Genomic DNA, 19,059 nt, shown 5'->3' with positions numbered 1-19,059 from the left:
TTGTTTTTAGCGTTTGTATACATTATTAGTGTTCATTTACTTTAAATCGCTAAAAACTGCTCAAAAAGCTATAAGTTAAATAAATTAATTAAAAAAAAATATTAATGTGTGCATACCAATACAAACCTTGGATTTTGTAATATAATGGTATACCACTAATCTCAGTGTCTACAGTCAATGTCAACATATATTATTCCAATCGAAAATTAATTATGTTGACTTTCTGAAACATATAACTCCATACAACACTATAGATAATCTCTAAGTGACTACCTCCAGATGTTATGCCAAACAAAACGACCTAAAGCTGAGTTTTGGCGGTGTGTTTCTGTTCTGTTGTTGTTGATGTTGATGTAGTCGTCACTCGTCAGTTACTGCAACAAAATTAAGATAGGTTGGAGTTGGAATTATGATTTGTTATTTTAAGTTTTTATAAGCTGTATTAACAATGCAATATAGTTTATAATATTTAATTGTGTGAATTTGTAACTTTGCAAAAGTTAAGTTACATAAACAGTGTAACGAAAGTGAAGAATAGGTAATACTGGTTTAAGTCTAGGTGTGCATTTACCTATTGCCTTGTTATAATAAATTTTGGCCTTATTTTAAAGGCAATTAATTTATAATTAAATGGTTTGGATAGCATAATTACAATCACTACACTAGTTTTGAATATTTTAGCATACCGGTACTAAAACGTACAAGTAAATAAAGTCAATTTAAGTTACTGTAGCTGTTATAGCCTAATATGAATGGCAAGATTAAAATAAAGAAATCTTCATAGGCCTACTAAACATTTGATCTTATATACAAACTTGAAGATCCCCTCACAGTTCAAAATACGTCTATTTCAATTAAAAGTAACATATGTTTGAAATAGGATTGATGAGCAAAGGAAATAATACAATTAAAATCAATCCTCATAACCTGATTTAACCTCTAATCTGTCCTAGATCTAGCTTAGTAGCTGTACAACTTATAACACTAGGACTGTTTCTTATAGGCCTAACTTATTTGAAGGAAACACCATGGAGGAAAATATCTCAGATTTGTTAGAAAATCCAGAAGATCCAGTTCCAGAAAAACGCAAAGAAAAGAAAAAACAACGCCGGTCTAAGAAGTCTGTTGTTGTAGAAGAGGAAAATATAGTTGAAGAAAACATCATGGAAGACGATATCCCAGATTTGTTAGAAAATAATCCAGAACATCCAGTTCCAGAAAAATGTCAAGAAAAGAAAAAACGAGGCCGGTCTAAGAAATCTATTGTTGTAGAAGATTTAAATATAGTTGAGGAAAACATCATGGAAGACGATATCTCAGATTCGTTAGCAAATAATCTTGGAGATCCAGTTACAGAAAAAGGTCAAGGAAAGAAAAAACAAGGCCGGTCTAAGAAGTCTGTTGTTGTAGAAAATGAAAATGTAGTCAAGGAAAACATCATGGAAGACGATATCCCAGATTTGTTGGTAAATAATCCCGGAGATCCAGTCCCAGAAAAAGATCAAGGAAAGAAAAAACGAGGCCGGTCTACAAAGAAGTCTGTTGTTGTAGAAGATGAAAAGAGGGTGAAGTTTCTTAGCAAACTTCTCAACTGTGATGGAATGCCTTCTCACACAGTCGAAGTTTTGAAACTTGAGGTGACTAACCTAGTTTCTGTTAGCTGTAAGCTATTTATAAAATTGTAAACACTTGTTTCTTCACAGTTTAATCAAATTTAAGTCCTTTAAATTATAAATTTGTTAAAATTACCAAATCTTTTCCTCCTAACAATAACGTGTAGGCTGCAGGTCAGCAATGGCTCACTGCTCACCATAAGGAATGGTTCTTCATTTGCTGGTCCTGTGAGCAGAACTTGAAGATACATGATTTAAGTAAAGGCTCATACACATATTGGTTCATACATCAATTGAATTAAGTTAGTGTCAAAATCAATCATCTCTTATAATTTAAAGATCTCTAATAAGTTAGGTACCAAGAGTATCTTTCTACACAGTGTTTGGACGTCACACATTAATAGTTGCTGGTTCAAGCAGTCTTTTAAAGTGACAATTTATGGTTATTTCATATAGGCTATTTTACATTTTAGCAAGACTCGGTTAGGCCTACTCTTTATTTTTTTTACAAAAACAGCATACAAGTTTCCACTGAATAAAATACTTTGTTTAGGAACAAGAGAAGGGTCATCTATACAAACTCAACTCTTTAGAGATGGAGAAATTGTGGAACGATTTACGGGACCCTGTTAAGACCAGACTAAACAATCTGATGTGTCCAGAAGTAGAACAGTTTAAGGAAGAAAGTCGAGAAGTATTATCAGCAATTATAAGCCTACTTCTGCACACAACTGCCCTTCACGATGTTGCAGATAGTGAAGCCTTGGCTTGGATCGCTGTTGCCTTTAACTTGGTCCTCATTGAAAAAAACACAGGACAACAGGTTAGTTTAGACAAAATGGTTTAGGCCTATTAGTAAATCTTGAGCATGTTTTAAAGTGTGTCAATGACCACACTAAGCCTTGTTTTGATGATTTAGATACACTAAGCTTTTAAGTCTAGGTAGTTCATAATTTAACCCATTTGTGAAATGTGAGCAACAATCTGTTTCATTATTTGTATTTTTTTTCTGGGTTTAAAGCTTGTTTACTTACTTCCATCCAGAAGTTACAAAATAATGTGCTTAGTCTAGCTACTTATGTACCAATTAAAAACAGGATCGTAATACGCACATTTAATACATACCCTCGTAACTTACATAGGCACACAGCAGATCTCATTGTTTACAGTCATGTTAAAAGCGGGCAACCTACTGTAGGTCCCCTACTTGTTGAATATCACCTAATCCATTTATTTAGCCAGGATTATGATGGCTTTATATTCACCATTAGGTAATGATCAAAGGTCTTAAGAAAGCTGGTTCATGCAGTGTATGATGGTATAATACCGCTACAGTATGTGTAGTTCATATCCCAATATGAAATACATATAAATGATAAGTTTTCAAGGTTTAAAAATCTGCCAAGACAAAATAGGCTCCTTAAAGAGTGACATCTGTAAGATGTTTAAATGCACATCTTCGAACAAATTGTCTGACAGTGTAGTCAAATGAATTTTTTGGCGAATAGGCTAGATCAATATTGGAGTGGGGGCGGGCCTATCTATGTATGATAACTTGTAAGATTGTGTAGGCTAAAATTATAAACACATTTTAGCTAGGTATTGTGTGTTTTAAGGATATGTATGTTTTCCAGCTAAAAAGTAAAATCTCCGAGCTCTGTGAGTATTGCTGCATTAAAGGGATCAGAGTAGATGGAAGTTTCTACTTGAACACAATTAACTTTCTGTTGGATCTAACTGTAGATGACAAGAATGGTGTTGACAGGGTATGTAGCAAATTTAATATAGTTATATTATGATTTTTCAAAATGTACTATTTTAAAATTCCTATCCAAGAGTATCAAAATTTCTCACATTTTCCATTAACGTTGTGGGTTTACAACACATGTTTTGAATCACTGTTATGTCTACATGACATTAGATTATGGGAATTAACAGAGACTTAAGCATTTATACATTTATACATACACAGTAGCTATACAGCAGAGTCACAATTATATCCTAACTTTGGTTATTCAACTTTCCGTGTTATCCAACACCTCTTCGGATAATGAAGTAGGGCCTAATGTCAAAGCAAATAGAACTGGCGGGTCAAGGTAATGTTTTTAAATAGGCCGGCTGGTATTAATCAACCGCCAGTTCTATTTGAGTCCACTATAGCATGAAATTTTTCTGTGGTTTGACCTTTCTTGCCTACTGTACAGGGTAGGGGAGCGAGCTGGTATAGTGGTTAGAGCACGAGACTTTGGCCCCTGAGGTCCTGGGTTCAAATCCTGCCAAGTCACCAATTGATTTTATCGAAGTGATAATGCCGCAACCCTTAGGTTTAGCCTGAAGTAATGTGGATATTATTTTCCGTATTAACTGACCTTTAAATGCTGTTTAGGTTGGATAATCAAGATGCTAATTGTATAATTTAAACTAAGTTAAGTTATTGAGTTTCAATTTATTTCCAAATTATTTTGTTTTACAAAGGAGGGGAGGGTTGTGTCTGTGTCCCAATCAGCATGTTTTGTTTATTGAATATTCTGTCGACCCACAGAAGCCCGAGATCAAGAGAATGTGGGAAATGAGAGTCGCCCTGGCTCGACTAAACTTGAGAACGCAGAGTTGTGAGAGTGTTGTGGCGCGACTAGAGAAGATTGTATCCAGCCCTACCTACCTGGCTTGCAAGGAGGGGCGACAGTTCATTGCCTTCACATTGACTTTGGACATCAAGCTAATAAAGGTATATTTAGGCAAGATATTTTGTGAACTGGAAAAGACCTTGTATCGTTTTGAAGATTTTTGCTTACACTACACTGGCATTTTGTTGTAGTGTAATTCTAGAGAGTGAGTCGATGAGTCGGGAGAGGTCTTTTAACAAAATATATCAGTGTTAGCCTATGTTTCGCGACCTTTTATAGTCCTGGATTCTAACTTTTTTCAAGTAAGTTAGCTATGAGACTATATTATGTCCTAGCTTTAATTTTTGCCACCTTTCCTCACTAATTGATTCCTCAAACTTGGCAATCTTATGGTTCACATTTTGCAAAGTTAAGCCTTTACAAAAAACTACAGCATTATACCTAAAGTTTCCTTTGTCACATAGCTTTCACTTAAGACATAGTCTTGAATAAACCAACCCAAAAGCATGTTACTTTACCTAGTGCCAATGTGTAAAAGCATATCTCAGTCTTGCATTATTTTTTCTCAGAGGCTTCACAAAGCAATCAAAGACTTTCTCTCAATCTGCAAAAGGACCCAGGCATGCGCGTACGGAGAAGTTTACTACAGCGCTTGGTTCAACGGAAGCTCAGAAGTGCGACAGGTAGGACTAAATGTTTAAAACCAAAATTGAATATTAAGAAGTCAAGTTAATAAATTTTAATCTACATAAAATAATAATAGTAGCCTTAAAAATTCCTGCAAACTCAGCACCGGTGACCGGCTGTCTGGATTACTACTTAGAAAACCTATCAAATGTTTTTGTAAGTTCCTCGTAACTTTTTGAGATAATTACAACCCTGCAAGAGACCCTAGTGGTCAACTGCAGAACTTGGTAGCTTCAACAGCTACACAGTACAGCATTTGCCATTTTAGACTTTTAGTTAGTGGTACTTGGGGTCATTGAGACTGAGCTATGTGATTCATGCTAACGTGTCTCCATGACAGGAATCAATGCTGGTAGCCTAGCCAAGTTTTATGTCAGGCGGCATCAAAATGTGAAATGTAATGGACTTGCGTCAATAAAGTAAATTTATATGTGGCAAGTGTACATGAAGTTATAATAAATTGTAGTATCTATGTGAGAAATAAGAAAAAATACTGTATTATGTCCAAGTAAAATTTAAATTTTTGCCACCTGTTCTCAATAATTGGGCACTTCTTAAACTTGGCTTAAGTTAGTAGGCCTGTACGATATAATAACCGTATCATTATGATTATACAAACACCACTTAAGTTACCTTGTTGTAAAGTGCAATTAATCTTTAATCCACCCACTTATATAACTAAACAACTTAATTTGTACTGGTATAGAATGAACCACGCAAGTTTCTTTCAGATGTATCTGCACTTGTATCAGCTCAGTAACACTGTAATGTCTGTCCCTAGGAGCTGGAGAAGCACTGCATCCAGAACCTGATGACCCACATGTTTGTGTTCAAACGACACAAACAGGAGCTGGTCCACACAGGTCAGAACGTGTTCGCCATCTTGTCCTACCTACATCACCACCGAACCACGGCACAGTTCAGCAAAGTGCTCACCGAGCTGTACATGCCTCTACTGTGGCGTCATCTGCGGGTGAGTCCGCAGCAAACAATCCTTGACAATATGTAGTATATACAGTAGACTCTTGATAATTCGAAATTGGTGGGCCAAGCATATAAATTTGAATTATCAAAATTATAAAGAGTTTTGAATTATCAAGAGTTCGATTTATCGGGAGAAAAATAAACCATTCGAATTACAGAGAGTTCATTTGTTTAATACATACAAAGGTACAGCACGTTACAATGAAACATCATACCGTATTTTAGTACACTTTTAAACAATCAACGGCTTATTTTTCAGTTACTGTAGTTGCAAAGAGATCTGTTATTTAGCGCTATATATTTCGCCAATAGCTGAACTATCAGCTATCGACAACTGCGTTTGTGCTCAAGGAGATGTCGCACAATCTAGAGATCGGATTGCCAACTTGGAAAAACAAGTCAGCGAACTAACTCAAGACTACTGCTCTAACTAAACAAACATCAAAACGTCCTACACTAGCCTACCATGGGAACAGGATGTACTGTAGGCTACTGTATAGTTTCCTGTTAAAAGAGATCACTTGGAATTATAGAGTGTTTTGCCGACTAAACTTCGAATTACTGCGTGACTTTGATTTAAAGAGTGTTTTTTCAACGAAACTTTGAATTACAGCATGACTTCGAATTATAGAGTGTTAACCGACGAAACTTCGATTTACTGAGTTACTTCGAATTATAGAGTGTTTTTTCCGACGAAACTTCGAATTACTGCGTGTTACAAATTGACCTGCCCTCTATTTGGACTTTGAAATACCGAGTGTAACAAAATGCATGGTAAAAATTTGAAATATTGAGAGATTCTCTAGGGACTTAGCCTTCATTTTGAATTATCGAAAGTTTTGAATTATCAAGTGTTTGAATTACCAAGAGTGGACTGTAGTAGTTTTGATATTTTAACCTTTTGTGTCATTCGACCCATCTATTGGACGGTTGAGTAATGTTAGATCACTAGCTATTTTTTGTGACATGACTGTACACCATAGTGAGACAAGTCTTTTTACTGCCCTGACTTTACAGTAGTTGGATGTGCACTAGGCTTCGGAAGCCTGTAATTTCCTTTTGTTTTCGCACACTGTATACTTCCAACACTACAGAGTTTGTCATAATCTCATGCCTGCATATCTCTCTGCTTCCCCTCATGACTGAGTTTCGGAGTGAGTGGAGACCTGTTGCTCAGTGCAAATATCGCTTGATCTTTTATTTCATTGTTTTAATCATGATGTTTTCACTGATATTATTTTTTAATTTGTAACAGCGGCTTTCAAGGGAAAACAATAATTTGTTGAGTTGTGCTTATCACCTCAAATCCGAATTAGGTGATGTATTTAGTAATTCTATTTAACATATACTTTTGAATTTTTCAATGTTAAAATATAATGTTTACAAAGGTTTCATTTTTATTGTTTTCTGTTATCCTACCTTTCAGCTTATCCGACCTTAGCATTGCTGGTTTAGTCCATATAAATAAGACCCTATTCTAATTATAAGCTTTTACTTTTTCCTTTTACAAAACCTATGATATTTAAAAAAATTGACATGATGTACCTAATTTGAATTCATAAACCGTCTGTCTCACTTTTTTGTTAATAGTAATATAATGTTTGCAAAACCAAAAATATTTCAAACATAAATGGATATTACTTGTGATTTTCTACTTTGATGATATCTATTTCAAGCTCACAAAATGACTGGATTATTTTTAAAGGTCAGAGTCTAATTTGATAAACTGTTGGACAGAGTGGAAACAACATAGAGAGATCGAACGCCGCCCTTGTGTTCCTGGATGTTTATCCGCTGGAGATGCCAGGATCAGGACGAGCTGACGAGAGTGACTTCTGTATCAAACAACACAACGAGATGGTGGACTTGCTGACGGACACCTGCCACGTCGTCCGCATGATCGCCATCAGGGTAAGCTGTCGTTTAGAAAGTAATCTACTTTGGTTTATTATCAGCGTAAGTTATCAGCAGTGATATCCCACACATATTGTGGGTTTGCTTATGCCCGCGTATCTTGAATAAGTATCCGGGCTTACTATGCTTGGCTTTCTACTAGGGTGTTATTTTTTTACTGAAAAAATGGCCTTACAGTAGGCTACTATTGCCAAATTGGTAAAAAAACCAAAACATAGTTGAACACACTATAATAAATGTTGACTGAATGTGAGAATTGGGTCTACTGTCGTGTGCTGTGAGGCTGAATTCAAACAGAAGGCACGTAAATGCCGATCAGCAACATCACCAAAATGTTGGAATACCGAGTGCCATCAATAGAAAAAGTTATGGCGAGAATAGTGGAATTATTGTTAAAATAGAGTAAGCTGTTAATAAGGATCGAGCCATTTTCCCATGAACCTCAACCTCAGCCGATCGATCAAAACCTCGGCCAAACAACCCCCAAAGGTGCTTACAGGGCCAAATTCCATTAGACCGATGCTGGATTATTTAATGTGCCGTCTAATCGGATGTTGGATTTTAGCTGGAACTTTGGCAAACTATGATGCCCTCTGCGAATAAAAACCCTTTTCTTATTGCATACCAGTGCAATAAAAGAAGTGTGAAACCCAAAATGTATTCCTTCTATGTGATATATTTTTTTGAACATGTTTCCATCAATTTTACTAACTTTCTTTTAAATATAGATTATAGTTTGAGTCAAGTTATATTTCAGAAGTGGATATTGTTTTGGCCTATGGTTTTCTACTAAACTACAGTAGAACTACTCATATCCGGCCACCACGGGACCAAGTCCCTGACCGGATAACGATTTGGCCGGATAAACCAACCTAGGGAAAATGACAATTCATACCTAATAATAATAGGTAATCAATATATGCAATCAAAAGTATCATTTAATTCTGTTCTGGGATCATTTTTAGAAAAATAAACATGTTTGTAAAAAGAAAAAAAGTTTTTGTAGGTTAAAGTCAGTAATGAATGTACAAATATTATGATTCCAGGTAACAAAACCTATTAAATGGAGGTAATAATGACAATAACTTGTATGTAAAGATCATTAGCACTAAAATGGTACATGCATTTCTACTCAACATTTTTAACCAATTTGTGAAATACCAAAATTAATGTACTCGTACTGTACTTTACTAACCCCACTTTAGAAATAATCAACCAACTGATAAGAGGTTAGGTCTACTAGCTCAACTGAGTATAGTGACTCAGCAAATAAATGTATAAACAAACAGATAAATAATGAGAACTATTTATTTTATGACTTGAGCAGTCACAAAGCCTAGTGCTTGCTTCTAAACGTCTGTAAGGTGTGAGAAAAAAAAATTGATATTGGCTTCCTGGAAGGGGCCGGATAAACAGAGGACCGGTAAAACCAAGGCCGGATATGAGGGGTTCTACTGTACAACGAAATACTTGTTTGATACTGCTTGAATAAGTAAAACCTTTATTGTGTATTCTAAATGAATATTTTTAACAGGTTTATTTAACTCCTTCAATCTGTTTGTAGGGAATCTGCAGCAAGCTGTGTTCAGCATGGCGTACGTTTCCCCAAGAGACGATACAGGTGCTGATGCGGAATCTGATAGAACTGTCCAACGATGCGTCAGACTACAAGGTCAGGGTGACTCTGTACGACAGTCTGCGCGATCTGCTCTTGAACCCAGAGTCTGCGGCATATCTGATGCGCATCCTGCCCAAACTGCGTGACAACATCCATGATGAGAATGAAAAAGTAAGATTGAATTAGTAGCCTAATAAAGGACTCTGAAAAACCCACATTTATGATTAGGGACAACTTTAATAGGAACACTCAGTTCAGTAATTTTTGAGTTTACTACACCACTGATTTTTATTAGGGATTCGTTTGTTGGTTTGTCTGTAATGACACTATTGTTGTTTGTCTTTTTTTCACAAGAATAGACACTACTTAAAATTCACACTAAAAATTAGAAATCTGAAAACCTACAATAGCAAATACAATGTATAGAGTTTTACTGTGAATTGTTTTCAACAATTTAGTTACCTCTTCTGAAATCCGTTTAGTATCGAACAGATATCATTGTACAAGCTAGATGAATATTTTACTAAATTTATGCATACATAATAGTATATTTCATCACTAGGGCCTAAAGTGACTCTTTTTGACCCAAGATCAAGTTTTACTTGATGAAAAATGACCAAGGGTTAAAAAGACACTTTTTGCCCGTATGGTGAACTATAGTTTTCGTCATATTGCATAGTTAATTAACAAACTAAGCTAGAAAACAAAATGATGTTTATATAAAGATAATCTTTCAAAACTTCCAGCTTGCTTTCAATTATGTAATGCTTATAAGCAGCTGTTTAGTAAGTGATTAAATTATTTTGTCTATTACGATTGTGTTATAGTACATTAAACCATCAATATGTAGAGCGATCGACAACAATAGGCTAAAAACCTTACCTAATAAAATAATTGATAAATAATTTCGATCCATATGATAGCCACAATCAAAATTAAAAATTAACGACTATTTACAACAGCTGATTTTTACTCCCTTGTGACTAAAAATGATATTTTACTCCCTAGAGAGTAAAAATACTAAAAATACTATTGCACTAAAAACTACTATTTTTGCTGCAGTATGACAAAAATTCATATAAATACACATTTTAACAAATCACATTTAACCCTTTACTTCCCATAGTATCCTTTTGGATACATATCATTTCTCATTTTTTTACCTCTCTGTAGGTAGAGATTTGAGTCTATACCTCTATGCATTTGGTTTCTAGGCTTATTAGAAAGGGTATTTAATTTTCTTAGTGTTGGTAAGCCTGCGAAAAGAAGAAAAATATAATTTCAAAGTGATGCAAACCAGGTTGTTGATAAATCTTGAAATTTAAGATTTTCAAGATAAGATTTTTTATGTTTATAATTAGTTAGGGAACTGGGAAAAATTATGTTTCACTTCATTGCACCTTTAGCAACTGAAATATACATAGAATTACAGTCTTCTGTTACTTACTTTTTATATATTTGGTATAAAATAACTGAATCCAAATGGATACTATGGGAACACAGAGTATGCTGACAATATTTAAAGAGTCCTTTGTGCTCCCATAGTATCCTTTTGGATACAGGTTATTTTTAATAATAGCTACGGTGAGTCGTCTGTGTTCCCATAGTATCCATATGGATACTGATTTTCTTTTGTATTTTCTTCGATATAAGTCTGTTTTTTAAGTCTGCACAATGATAAATATAGGCCTATAAGTGTTGTAATGCTTGTTTCAGTCCAATATTATTAAAATCATGATGTGTCTTACAGATGAATGACAATGAAGAAATTGACGAGTGGCTTATGATGCCATCTAGTGATATTGTAATAATTTTGTTTACATAATACGTCTATTTGTACTCATTCTAAATAAATTTGTTTTAATTGATGAACAAGTAACTTATTCTTCAATTTGATACAACTTTTAAGAAACTTGTATCCATATGGATACCATGGGAGTGTCAAGGCAAAATTAAAATTATTAACTTATGAAAATTAGCGAACAATGGTACTTTAGGTTTCCATGGTATCCATATGGATACATATTTCTAACTTTTAATTCTATGAGGGAAAATTAAAAAAAAACACATGTTTAGCCTTAAAATTAAAAAAATAAAAATAAAATTCACAATAAAAGTTTTTGTTTTTAAATTTTATAATCCCGGGAAGTAAAGGGTTAATCTCTTCAACAAGTAAATTAGTGAAACTTACATTAGAACGATATTATTTGGAAACTAAATATTTTATAATAGGCTACTATAATTTTTTCAGGTTCGGAAATCATTTGTGAAACTGCTTCTTAGTGTTAAGACGCAGACTAGTGAAACGCGGGTTCCATACTGGAAAATTGTACCCATCGACCATCTAGCTGCAAGACTTCAGGTACGTTGACTCTCACCCTTGTACAAAGATATTTCTTTTCACACAGAGTGAAGTGGTATGCCTATGTCTATGTGCATGTGCCTATGTATGAGTGCTGGTTTTCTATTCTGGCCTGGCATAGTTTCACTGGGTATATGATGGTTTCCATGATGTAGAGTGTGTTTATTTTTCAGCTGGAGAAGGCGGAGGTTGGGTCTCTCTTGTGTAAGCTGTTGATGAGTAATATCTACTCCCCGGACCATAGCGCTGACGTGTTTCTGTTCCGGATCATCCGGTTCATTGACACCAACCCAGCAGCTGCTCGCAATCTCTTTCAGTTCTCTATGAAGGTATGTAAACAATACAATTTCTAATTAATATATTAACTGAAAATTAGTTTTTAATCAAAATATATTAGTTGGAAAAGTAGCATGATTACTTAAAGTCTGTAGAATCAAAGACTAGACTATATTGATGTCAGGGTAATTGAATTGAAATGTGATCTACAGAATTATTGAAAAGTCTGCACTCCATGTTGTGTGCTTGTTTTTGTAAGAGCCTTAAAGAACTTTTTGCCAGGCAACTTTAGGTTTTAAAGACAGTAGGTTCATTAAGTAGGCTAAATCATTTTCACAATTTAATTACCATTTTTTTACATTTCGCTCGAGTTACACTCTAAGTGTATTCCAACCTGCTTATTTACCAAATCTCTTGGTGCAGCCAGATTACTTAGCTTTTTTAATCTAACGTTTTTTTATCAAGGTGTTAGAGTATAAGGACGCAGTGAGAATAATGTTGACCATTTTATTGAATCTACGAGCCTACGTGAAGAAGAAACTTGAAGAATCAAATGTTTCAAACGTTCCTGAAGAGCAAGAAAACAAGTCGAGCGGGAGTTCTTCTGGCGGCAGACGGAGAAAGAAACGGAAATCATTGGAACATTTACAGACCATTTGTGAAAATGAACAAGATGAATTAGGTAAAAATCTATTGAGGAAATAATAACTAAGTAACCCTGAGGTCATAAAATTGTGTTCGGTTTTAAATGTTTTCTGTAACATCAGGAAATACTTGTATTCTGTATCTTCCCCAAGTAACTTTTGAGTTTGGGGTTCCAATTACACAACAAAATACCTCCTAATTATTTAAATGACTACGTCCATTAACATTAGGGAGGAAGAATGTAGTAAAAAAAACATGTGTCTTCAATTCTTTATTATTATTTTGTTGTGTTTGTAAACAAATCCATTATAATTCAATGTAGTATTGTTCAAGTTATTAAAATTGTAATGAGAGTAAGAATGAATGAAAAAGAACTTTTATCACCTTTAGAAAGGTTTTTAATAACTTACAATACTACATTGAATTATAATGGATTTGTTTACAAACACAACAAAACAATAATAAAGAATTGAAGACACATGTTTTTTTTACTACATATTCGTTTCACTTCACAACACCTCATTAATAGCTATTTACATTACAAGTGTAGTAAGAGCGTTTTTACATCACGCAACGCGAGTTGCATAATTCACCTAAGTCATGTAAACACGCTCTTGCGTAACGTGTAACGTACAAGATTTTACCTGACCCGACAATATACACGGGGTTACGTACAATATTTTTCATTATCCATTTCACTCATCTTCTAAGAGTAACGTTCTTTTACAAACAAAAGCTAGGTTAGGAAAATACTTTAAAGCATAACAATAACATTCAAGCGCACAGCTGATTTCTAGCGTTGAACGTCGTTGGCTCCATAGAGGTATAATTTTTAAGTTAAGCACTCAATGTTATTTAAATGGGTTTCATCACCTCACCGAGTGAGTTTTTTTCAACTTTACATCACTCGAGAAGTAAGGAAGTTGTATACATCACGCTTGTGATAGGGAAGTTTAGCATGGCGGGTTAGGTAAATAAATTAACACCTCATGGTTTCCATTGTTTTCATCATTATGAAAGCTGTTAATAACGGTTGAGTCAGAGATGTAGTTAAAAGTCAAGTTGGTAGTTGTATTTGAACATGTAAACCGTAAACACACAAGGCAGTGATTAAAAAGGACTTCCAGGTGAAAATCACTTTACCAATTTTCTACATTTACCTTTCTCTACTAGCTGTTTTGTAGGGTTATTGACAAAACATAGAAATGAAACTAGCTGCCTCATTCATCCTAAACAAGAAACTTTCAAACAGTGTTTAGATTTATTAGCAATTTTAAAAACAAGAAGAGTAGCTTATGTAATTTACCTAGCCAAGTCAAATAGTTTTTTCACCTACTTTACTCAACCAGTGTGAACCAGGCTTCAACATAATCACTTTTCATTATTCCTTTTTATGTGCGTTTTGGCTGGATTTAATTATATTGTAATAGATTATTTTTATGAAGAGAAACTGCAAATTAGAGAACATAAAAATGTTGCATTAATACAAAATAAGGCTAAATAAACAGCATCACTATTTTTGTTTTATAATTTTTAATGACATTTTATAATTTTTACAGTTTATTATTAACTTTTGGTACCCAAGAAATTTTTTTGTTTCTTTTGAATCAACTGTACCTCATTGACAAACTTGGTGAAGCCAGGCCAATGTAATATTACAAATGAATATACTTAATATATAATGAAGTATTTGAATTTCCAGAAGAAACGGACAAAGAAAATAGTAGCCAGTTGAGCAACACCAACAGCTCAGCAGACAGCAGCAAAGAAGAAGACGAGTTTGGTCGTCCTGGAGTGTTCCACGCACTGGTAGACATTGTCAGTCTGTTGTGGTCCATGCACAGCAACAAGCTGGCAGACCCTGAGAGACACAAGGACCATGAGGACTTGATGGATTGTGCAGTGGCTGGCATCCCTCTCTTCCTTAGGTATTACAAGGTGAGTTTGGTTGTCCTGGAGTGTTCCACGCACTGGTAGACATTGTCAGTCTGTTGTGGTCCATGCACAGCAACAAGCTGGCAGATCCTGAGAGACACAAGGACCATGAGGACTTGATGGATTGTGCAGTGGCTGGCATCCCTCTCTTCCTTAGGTATTACAAGGTGAGTTTGGTTGTCCTGGAGTGTTCCATGCACTGGTAGACATTGTCAGTCTGTTGTGGTCCATGCACAGCAACAAGCTGGCAGACCCTGAGAGACACAAGGACCATGAGGACTTGATGGATTGTGCAGTGGCTGGCATCCCTCTCTTCCTTAGGTATTACAAGGTGAGTTTGGTCGTCCTGGAGTGTTCCATGCACTGGTAGACGTTGTCAGTCTGTTGTGGTCCATGCACAGCAACAAGCTGGCAGATCCTGAGAGACACAAGGACCATGAGGACTTGATGGATTGTGCAGTGGCTGGCATCCCTCTCTTCCTTAGGTATTACAAGGTGAGTTGGGTCGTCCTGGAGTGTTCCACGCACTGGTAGACATTGTCAGTCTGTTGTGGTCCATGCACAGCAACAAGCTGGCAGACCCTGAGAGACACAAGGACCATGAGGACTTAATGGATTGTGCAGTGGCTGGCATCCCTCTCTTCCTTAGGTATTACAAGGTGAGTTTGGTCGTCCTGGAGTGTTCCACGCACTGGTAGACATTGTCAGTCTGTTGTGGTCCATGCACAGCAACAAGCTGGCAGACCCTGAGAGACACAAGGACCATGAGGACTTAATGGATTGTGCAGTGGCTGGCATCCCTCTCTTCCTTAGGTATTACAAGGTGAGTTTGGTTGTCCTGGAGTGTTCCACGCACTGGTATACATTGTCAGTCTGTTGTGGTCCATGCACAGCAACAAGCTGGCAGACCCTGAGAGACACAAGGACCATGAGGACTTGATGGATTGTGCAGTGGCTGGCATCCCTCTCTTCCTTAGGTATTACAAGGTGAGTTTGGTCGTCCTGGAGTGTTCCACGCACTGGTAGACATTGTCAGTCCGTTGTGGTCCATGCACAGCAACAAGCTGGCAGACCCTGAGAGACACAAGGACCATGAGGACTTGATGGATTGTGCAGTGGCTGGCATCCCTCTCTTCCTTAGGTATTACAAGGTGAGTTTGGTTGTCCTGGAGTGTTCCATGCACTGGTAGACATTGTCAGTCTGTTGTGGTCCATGCACAGCAACAAGCTGGCAGACCCTGAGAGACACAAGGACCATGAGGACTTGATGGATTGTGCAGTGGCTGGCATCCCTCTCTTCCTTAGGTATTACAAGGTGAGTTTGGTCGTCCTGGAGTGTCCCACGCACTGGTAGACATTGTCAGTCTGTTGTGGTCCATGCACAGCAACAAGCTGGCAGACCCTGAGAGACACAAGGACCATGAGGACTTGATGGATTGTGCAGTGGCTGGCATCCCTCTCTTCCTTAGGTATTACAAGGTGAGTAATACAACATGTAACTGGGGAAGCTTCCACAAATGGCTATTAGTCGGGCCACCTGTCAAAAAGATGTGTCCCTAAGCCTGAGAACTTTTTTGTCTAGAAGACCCTCTCAATTAAAATCCATGCACTACAATGAGTAGAGTTACTTTTCATTTCGTTCAATTGATTGTTAAGCTAATAATTGTGATTCATCACCACTTCTGAATCATAACTTAACCTTTAGACATAGGAAGGAGACACATCCTTCACTAAACAATATCGTCTTATTGCAGGGTTCGCCTACTTACTTTGCCGTCATCCAGCTGGCAAGTTTAGTCCCGCCCAACAGACTAATAGCCAGCTCGACTGTGTGCAGTGCATGTGCTGCCAGTCTTAAGGTAAAGTAACATAAACACTAAACAGTCATGTAAGTTTGCTATTGACCACAGTAATTAAGCTTCATCTCTTCATTCAAAATGACTTTGTATATGTAGCCTATTTTAATTGAATATGAATTTAGGGTGAGTACATATAGTGTAGTAAAATGAGCATTGTTATTTGCTATGACAAGTTGATTTCTTGTTATTTGTGTTTTAACACCATTGGTATTTTTTATGTTGTTTGCAAGAGTATGGTCCTAACCCTGTTCTTGTTACCATTGTTGACATTTTATAAAGCATAATTAATTGAAAGACTAATAACAAATGGCCTTCGGGGCGAGAAATAGAGGTGTTTGATATTTTCGTACCGGTGACTTTGTCACTGGTACTAAATTGTCACCTATCGTACCGGTGACAAAACATGTAAAATTCCAGCTCCAGTGACTTTGTAAAACACCTTATAATTCACCGATCGGCGACAGTGACCAGAACCAGTGCCACGAACCTAGAGGCGATATTTCAAAACAAATCAAATCAAATCAAATCAAAATTTTCTTTATTCATTATGTACACATAGAGTACAGAATGGCGTCAACAAGTACTATTATAAACTAGTTAGTACAAGTATATATAATACAATAATAAATTAAAATTATAATCACTGTAAGAAATTGAATTAACCGTTACAGACGACATATGCTTAAAAAAATTCATTAAAACTGTACAAAGGTTTAACAATAATAAATGACTTCAATTTCTTTTTGAAGGACCCAAAATCAGTTATACATTTTATGTTTTCTGGTAATGAATTATAAAATTTGATGCCTGAATATGTTGGCTTCTTCTCATAAAATGTTAGCTTATGTCTATTAAAACAAAAATTATTCTTATTTCTAGTTTCATATCTGTGATTAAAACCTAGCATACAATGACTATTTTGATTTTTTTTTATCCACAGAATCAGATCATAGATTAATTGGTTGTAAACCGTCATTATTCCTAAATTTGAAAAATGTTCTCTGGCTGACTCAAATCACTTAAGTTTCATTATTATTCTTATTGCTTTTTTTTGTAATATAAGTATCATGTTTAAATTTTCATTAGAGGTGTTACCATAAACCGACAAACCAACAACAAAACAGTGACCGGTGACAGACCAGCACCAGTGCCACGAACCTAGCGGTGATACCTCAAAACAGCCGAGTCACTGATCTCAATCCCCTTCACTGATTGGTCCTTCTGGCGCTGTAACCATCCCTGGTCACTAATCGTTGTATATTTTGGTGCGGCCGAGCCGCAAACGCATTGCACCACGTGGTGTCTTTGGCAACTACTGCCTCTCCTGTCACCGTGACAGAAAGTCACCGGTTAAAGTCATGGTACACGCTTGTCACTGTCACTGAAGTCACCGATCCGCAAAAGTAACTGGATCGACCGCCTCTACCCAGAAATGATCTTGCTTAGAATCGAACCAGCAACCATCTTAAAACTCAACCTTCAACTAATTTTTTTTTTTAAGCGACGTGTCTTCAGGTTTAAATGTAGCCAGTTAGTACACAACACTTAGAAGGAAATTTTGAGTTTCTTTCGTCCCTGCTAAATCCTTTGTTGCTTAAAAATGATGTGATAGTGAGATATTTTAATTTTTTTTATGTAAATTTTCTGTCACAGTGGAATTTTTCCGTTAAAATAAAATAAGCATGCTACTATAGCAAAGATTGTTTGAATTTTTTTTTCAGTTACCGGTACTTTTATGCTTGGCCTAAATAAAGCTAATACCCTATTATTTAAATAAAACATTAATTTTAATCAATTACTTATTCTCCTCATTATTCTCTTTATCACCACCAGGCAGTGTCAGAGATGACGCCCCAAGGTGAAATAGAGGTGTTGATCAACGCCCTCTGTTCTTGGAACCGGTTTGTGGACATTCAAGACATTGTTGTGGACTGGCTGGACCAAGCTTTCCGCTGTGAAGGGCTGAACCAGTCTAATAATCCAGTAAGTGTTGCACATGTTTTGCAAATGTACGATGTTGGGAGGAAATCATTTATTTGTTGTAGCCTATCTGAGCGTAGTTTTTGTTTTGATTTGGTATAACTTATATACGACTAGTTGTTTGCCCGTTCTACGTACGGGAATATTGTAGTAAGTTGAAACTTTATATTCAGAACAGGAGTTGGTTTGCATATTTAGTGTGCATTTTTCCAGATATGCTGGCAAAACTATTACTGTATAGGAAATACATACATATAAACCTTCGCAAATCTGACAGTTTCAAAGCCAAAACTAATGCTTCGCAATTAAATGTCACCCGATCGTGTTAGTCCATATTTTATATCTAATGATAAAAGGAATTGCTTTATAAATCTATGAGGCATAACCCTAAGGTAGGCCTGTAATTAAAAGTTACTTTTCACACTGGTTAATAGTAGTTAAAATACTACCTCAACCTCACTACTGCACACTTTATTCGGGTTGAAATTTTCGTAAACAAAGGTGCTCTTGTCTTTTCCAAGAAACACTGAGAAATAAGGACATTAATGCGCTACCAACA

The 19,059-nt window shown here is 36.0% G+C and overlaps 1 protein-coding gene across 1 annotated transcript in view; it reads left to right on the top strand.

The window, feature by feature from the left end:
• The first annotated feature begins 406 nt into the window (after positions 1 to 406).
• Positions 407 to 19,059, top strand: part of LOC128985303 (condensin-2 complex subunit G2-like) — a 29,794-nt gene continuing 11,141 nt past the window's right edge. The window contains exons 1-20 of the mRNA XM_054404694.1: positions 407 to 559; positions 1,004 to 1,637; positions 2,167 to 2,436; positions 3,248 to 3,379; positions 4,156 to 4,341; positions 4,810 to 4,923; positions 5,709 to 5,900; positions 7,649 to 7,822; positions 9,390 to 9,614; positions 11,695 to 11,805; positions 11,979 to 12,134; positions 12,547 to 12,763; positions 14,429 to 14,664; positions 14,819 to 14,982; positions 15,063 to 15,156; positions 15,311 to 15,484; positions 15,639 to 15,812; positions 15,967 to 16,140; positions 16,416 to 16,520; positions 18,354 to 18,503. Coding sequence (XP_054260669.1) covers positions 1,029 to 1,637; positions 2,167 to 2,436; positions 3,248 to 3,379; positions 4,156 to 4,341; positions 4,810 to 4,923; positions 5,709 to 5,900; positions 7,649 to 7,822; positions 9,390 to 9,614; positions 11,695 to 11,805; positions 11,979 to 12,134; positions 12,547 to 12,763; positions 14,429 to 14,664; positions 14,819 to 14,982; positions 15,063 to 15,156; positions 15,311 to 15,484; positions 15,639 to 15,812; positions 15,967 to 16,140; positions 16,416 to 16,520; positions 18,354 to 18,503 — 3,657 coding nt within the window. The 5' untranslated portion in view covers positions 407 to 559; positions 1,004 to 1,028. The remainder of the gene's footprint in view (positions 560 to 1,003; positions 1,638 to 2,166; positions 2,437 to 3,247; positions 3,380 to 4,155; positions 4,342 to 4,809; positions 4,924 to 5,708; positions 5,901 to 7,648; positions 7,823 to 9,389; positions 9,615 to 11,694; positions 11,806 to 11,978; positions 12,135 to 12,546; positions 12,764 to 14,428; positions 14,665 to 14,818; positions 14,983 to 15,062; positions 15,157 to 15,310; positions 15,485 to 15,638; positions 15,813 to 15,966; positions 16,141 to 16,415; positions 16,521 to 18,353; positions 18,504 to 19,059) is intronic.

This window comes from Macrosteles quadrilineatus, unplaced genomic scaffold (assembly GCF_028750875.1).
Source record: "Macrosteles quadrilineatus isolate MER2022 unplaced genomic scaffold, UCM_ALF_1.0 Scaffold_2__2_contigs__length_208266976, whole genome shotgun sequence".
NCBI classification, from domain to species: Eukaryota; Metazoa; Arthropoda; class Insecta; order Hemiptera; family Cicadellidae; genus Macrosteles; species Macrosteles quadrilineatus.
This window is presented reverse-complemented; position numbering and strand designations above follow the sequence as displayed.